This window comes from Myotis yumanensis, unplaced genomic scaffold, assembly GCF_028538775.1.
Source record: "Myotis yumanensis isolate MYYU_CA2020_CCGP unplaced genomic scaffold, mMyoYum1.0.hap1 SCAF_2, whole genome shotgun sequence".
NCBI classification, from domain to species: Eukaryota; Metazoa; Chordata; class Mammalia; order Chiroptera; family Vespertilionidae; genus Myotis; species Myotis yumanensis.
In genome coordinates this window covers 23724530-23730083 of record NW_027223753.1, presented here as the reverse complement: position 1 = coordinate 23730083, position 5554 = coordinate 23724530, and the positions used below count along the sequence as shown (strand labels likewise).

General features: G+C 49.9%; 1 protein-coding gene across 4 annotated transcripts; it reads left to right on the top strand.

Moving 5' to 3' along the window:
- Positions 1 to 574: 574 nt before the first annotated feature.
- LSM10 (LSM10, U7 small nuclear RNA associated) lies at positions 575 to 3740 on the top strand. 4 transcript variants are annotated; one of them, XM_070403243.1, is made up of 2 exons: positions 575 to 687; positions 2940 to 3740. In XM_070403243.1, exon 2 carries the CDS (start codon positions 2956 to 2958, stop codon positions 3325 to 3327), a length of 372 nt encoding a protein of 123 aa, XP_070259344.1. In that variant the 5' UTR covers positions 575 to 687; positions 2940 to 2955; the 3' UTR covers positions 3328 to 3740. The 4 variants fall into 4 exon arrangements, with proteins under 4 accessions (XP_070259344.1, XP_070259347.1, XP_070259345.1 ...); XM_070403246.1 differs by having other exon boundaries at positions 2937 to 3740; XM_070403244.1 differs by lacking the exon at positions 575 to 687 and adding an exon at positions 700 to 821.
- The last annotated feature ends 1814 nt before the right edge of the window (positions 3741 to 5554 follow it).

Sequence of the window (5554 nt, the reverse complement as noted above, 5' to 3'; positions counted from 1 at the left end):
TTTCAGTTTTTCCAAGTTGGCAAGCTCGTTTCCAGCAGGTCTTCACACAAGCCGTTTCCTCTGCAATGCTCCTCTGCTAGTTTTCACAAGATTGACTTTATGTCATTCATCTCAGTTCAGATGTCACCTTATTAGGACATCCCTGACCATCCAATAAAAGGCCACCTAGTCTCTATTACATTACCCTATTTCAATGCTCTGAAGAACTTTTATCATTATGTTCTTGTTTTCTAATTGACATCCCTCCCTGCCCCCGCCAGTAGATTTAAGGGTCAACAGATCAGGAAGCTTGTCTCTTTGGTCACCGCTATGTCCGGAGCCTTGGAAGGAGCCTTACACAGGGTGGCGGCTCAATTAATATTAGTTGAATGAATGAATGAATGAATGAATGAATGAGTGAGTGAATGAATGAATGACTCCAATGAAGGAGACCTTCCAATGAGGTAGGCCAGGGGTTGCAAAAGCGTGAGTCGCGCGGCGCTCGCGGGGCATTCTGGGGATTGTAGTTCAGGCTCGGCCTGCGGTGGCGCGGTCCTGCGCACAGAGCGCTATCTATGCTCCCAGGAGCCAGAGCGGCCTGGTTGTTGCTATGGTTTCTAAATCCCGCAGCCGGAGGAAGGCCGCCCAGCTAGGCGCCCGCTAGCTTCCGCTAGAACGCGGACCGGTAAACGGAAAGAATCCCGCGAGGTGCGTCCGGAGAACCCGGGGGCGGAGCCGGAGGGGAGGGTATACGGAACCGCGGAGGGCCGTGGGGAGCAGCGGAAGCAGCGTCTTGCCGATTTGCGGAGCGTAGCTCCTCTCCAGTCCACTCCCACGGCTCTGTGAGTAAAGGCTCTTCACCATCCCCATTAACCAGTGAGCTAACTGGCTTGGAGCTAAGTGGCTTGGGAGAGGTCTCCCTTCCGGAAAGCGGCAGAGCCCGTCCTAGAGCCCATGCCTGACAGCAGTCACTGTGCAGCCCGGGCGAGTGTGCTCGGGCGCATGCTCCTGGCGAAGCTGGTGGGATGCTAGGCCCTTCCCGCCCAGCTCCAAGCCTACCTCCTCTGCGGCGCGGGCTGGCTTGCCGCACAGTGCCACCCTGTTCAGCCCTGTCGGGGTCCTGAGCGAGGTCTTAGAGTTCCACCACCTTCCACTCAGAGCCTGAATGTAAGGATAAGGAAGGCAAAGTTACATTAATAAAATATCAGGGCATGTTGAAAGCAAGGGCAAGCCCATTCAATGTGGTGAGATTCTGTTAGCCTCATTTAGCCTATGGTTTAATAGATGTGGAAACAGCCCTAGCCGGTTTGGCTCAGTCCATAGAGTGTCGGCCTGCGGACCAAAGGGCCCCAGATTCGATTCTGGTCAAGGGCACTTCCTTGGTTGCAGGCTCCTCCCGGGTCAGGGCGCTTGCAGGAGGCAACCAATCAATGTGTTCCTCTCATATCGATGTTTCTCTCTCTTTCCCCCTCTCTCCCACTCTCTCTAAAAGATCAATGGAGCCCTAGCTGGTTTTGCTCAGTGGATAGAGCGTTGGCCTGCGGACTGAAGGGTCCCAGGTTCCATTCCAGTCAAGGGCACGTGCCTGGGTTGTGGGCTCGACCCCCAGTAGGGGGCGTGCAGGAGGCAACCAATCAATGATTCTCTCTCATTGATGTTTCTATCTCTCCCTCTCCCTTCCTCTCTGAAATTAATAAAAATATATATATATTTTTTAATATATTTTATTGATTTTTTACAGAGAGGAAGGGAGAGGGATAGAGAGTTAGAAACATCGATCAGTTGCCTCCTGCACACTCCCCACTGGGTATGTGCCCGCAACCAAGGTACATGCCCTTGACTGAAATCGAACCTGGGACCCTTCAGTCCACAGGCCGACGCTCTATCCACTTAGCCAGACCAGTTAGGGCTATAAAAATATATTTTAAAAAAAATAAAAGATCAATGGAAAAATAGCCTTGGGTGAGGATTAACAACAGCAACAAAAAAATAGATGTGGAAACAGGTGTTCAGAGACATTAAGTAACAGCCCTAGGTTTACAGAGTTTGTGGGTGGAATGGAGATCCCAACCTAGGTTTCACTGCCTTCAAAACCTATGGCTTTATATGCTACCTTTTTAAAATTAATGAGCCAAAATGCTACTTATATGGCAGCTGCATTGTGTAGATCTGAGAACCTCTTAGAAATGCACATTCTTGGGCCCCACCTCAGACCCTCTGAGCTAGAAATTGGGAGTGGGGCCCAGGATTATGTTTGAATAAGTCCTCCAGATGATTCTGATGTTTGAGAACTATTGATGATTTCACCCAGGGTTCATATTCAAATGCATGTCAGAAGGTCTTGGGAGAGACTGGAGATTCTGCATTTCTAACAACTGTCTGGGTAATGCTGAAACTGCGGGTCCATGGACCGTACTTTGAATAGCAAGAGTATAAACTACATCTTAGAGCAGTGGTTTTTAAACGCGGGTGCACATTAGAATTACCTGGGAGCTTTTAAAAGATAGGATACCAGTGTCCCACCCCTGACCAAATGAATCAGAACCTCTGGGGTGTAGCGGCCAGGTAAAAACGCACCGGGTGATTCTAAGCTATGGTGAGGGTTCAGAACCCCTGGTGTGTTTTAGAATAGGGTAGCTATGGATTTGAATCCCAGCACCTCCATTTATCAACTGTTCGACCTTGGGTGAGTGACTTAACCTCTCCTGGCCGCATTTTCCTTGTTTATAAAATGAATATAAGTAATCCTTGGCTTGCAAGGTGGTGAGAGGATTCTCTGCGGTGTGTACATGAAGCACCTGGCTCATAAGGGTGCTCTAGACTCACAAATTGGGGAGGTGGGCAAACTTGGGGAAATCTGTGCTGGGGATTTTATACTATATATAACCTGATGGAGGGGAGTTGGCAACTGCACCCTCCTAGCCTGCTAAAGCTCCCATCTGTGCTCCTTCCTCAAGCAGCCAGCAGTGTGGGAAAATGGCAGTGAGCCACTCGATGAAGGAACGGACAATCTCTGAGAACAGCCTGATCATCCTGCTGCAGGGCCTCCAGGGCCAGGTGACCACTGTGGACCTGCGGGATGAGAGCGTGGCCCACGGACGCATAGACAACGTTGATGCTTTCATGAACATCCGCCTAGCCAACGTCACCTACACGGACCGTTACGGGCGTCAGGCTGAGCTGGATGACCTCTTTGTAACAGGCCGTAACGTCCGTTATGTCCACATCCCAGATGACGTGAACATCACCGAGACCATTGAGCGGCAGCTGCAGATCATCCATCGTGTGCGCAACTTTGGCAGCCTGGGGCAAGGCCGGCGGGAATTTCCCAGCAAAAAGCATAAATGAGCCTGTCCCTTTGGCAAGCCCTAGTCACCACTCAGGTTCCTCCAGAGTTCTACTGAGCCAACTGCCTGCCATCCATCCCTGCCCAGAACCTGGGAAGGGAGCAGGGCCAGCCCAGAAACTGGTATCTGGCAGACAACACCTATCACAGCTGCCTTTCACAGGGTTACACCTCCCAGACTCACCCTGGGATCCACAATCCTGTTTATCTGTGGCCTTGGGGTAGATGATAATACCCCCTTTTGACCATTTGCATCTGAGTCGATGATTTGCTGATCCAGGGAATCTGTCCAATTGTTTTTAACCCTCTCCCAGTGAGGATTATTAAATGTGCTCAACCTCGGCCACCCTAAGTGTCCCCAGTTTTCTTGCAATTGTGTCTTTTTTCTTATAAAATTAAACTTAGACAAAAACAAGTGTGTGCCTCATGCATTTCCTGATGAGTATGGGCTCCCTGTTGGTCCTGTGTCCTAGGGTGCTGGGTCTCAAACTTGGCTGCACATTGGAATCACCTGTCCCACCTTCATCTATTCGGATTTCACTGGTATCGGGTATGGCCTGGGCATTGGATTCTTGTAAGTTTCTCACACAGTACTAATAGCAAAGTCTGAGAATTGTGATAGGAGAGTCCCTCAGTCTGGTTAGATAGAAAGTGGCTTTTCTGTTCAGATTCCCTGCTGACGGGGCTGTTAGTCTCATTGCTGTTTCCTGAGGTGGAGAAGTTGGAGTAATCCTGGGCCCTCCCCTCAAGTGTGGGAACTCACTCCACAACAGCACGAAATCAGGCTCCAATTCTGGGAGTCTCTGGGTCTTCAGGGAAGAAGGGGTTCTGGAAATTAGAAGCCAAGTCTTTGTTGTCACTGCTTTGCAACCATTACCAGCCCTCCCACAGGCAAACAACCATCTCAGTAAAAGCAGCTCTGTCCCGTGGCACTAGAGCAGTGGTTCTCAACCTTGGCTGCACATTAGAATCACCTGGGAATCTTTTTAAAATTCTCATCCTCGAGGCCCAGAAATCAGGATTTTAAAGATTCCCAGGTGATTCTAATGTGCAGCCAAGGTTGAGAACCACTGCACTAGAGGGTTTGTCTTCATCAAACAAACCTCAGCGCAGCTGCTGTGGGCCAGGCCTTATGCTGAGCACATATTGACAGTAAGATGTGGTCCTTTCAGGAGAGGGGTTTATAATCTAAAGGCCCAGTGCACGGATTCGTGCACCGGTGGGGTCCCTCAGCCTGACCTATGCCCTCTTGCAATCTGGGACCCCTTGGGGGATGTCAGAGGCCCGGTGCACGGATTCAGTCCAATCCCCACAGGCCAGGTCGAGGGACTCCACCGGTGCACAAATCTGAGATTCATCTGTCTGTTCCATGTTTCCATGCCTGTGCATTGAGTGTCTGCCCCCTGGTGGTCAGTGCGTGTCATAGCTACCGGTCGAACGGTCACTTAGGCTTTTATATATGTAGATGGAAGAGGTGGTCAAGAACCACAAAACTGAAATCCAGTCTGAGTTGAGTAAGGCAGGCCCTTCACCTTAAGATGCTGTTATTTCTTAAGGGAGATTTGATAGGAGTGTTCATTTGGGCACTAGCAGCCCAAGGTCATTGCATCCCGTTCCAGCACAGTCTTTGTCAAAAGTGTTGTCCTTGGACTACCTCATCAGAACCACACACACACACATACCGCTACCACCACTTTTCTTGGAATTAGTTGAATTCTAGGGCACTTCCTTTTAAGATGCCAACGCATGGGGAAGGTAGTCTGATCTGGTGGTCACCCCGTCACACTAGCATCCACTGAGATGGTCCATATTGTTCTGGCCTTTTGTTTTCAATGCACTCAGGTTGCATAGGTCCACAAGGGTTCTGTTCTGGTGTTTTGTCATCAGCCCACTCAGGCTGCTGTTGAGTTGCTTCTCCCTGACCAAAAGACCTCCTGACTTGCCCTTCAAGTGTAACCCATCCCCCTCTCAATGTTCAGAGTTTATCCTACTTTTCCCAGGCCAGCCAGGCCTAAATTCTTTTTTTCTTTATTGATTAAGGTATTACATATGTGTCCTTACCCCCTCCATTGCTCCCCACCCCCAGGCCTAAATTCTTAAGGTCTCGGGTTAGTTAGGTCCTGTGTGCCCAAATGCAACATACAGCTGTTCCTTCAGAGGGTTTTGTTACTTCTTGGCACTCCACCAGGAAAAGGGGCACAACTTTTCCTGCTTTCCAGTCCCTGAGAC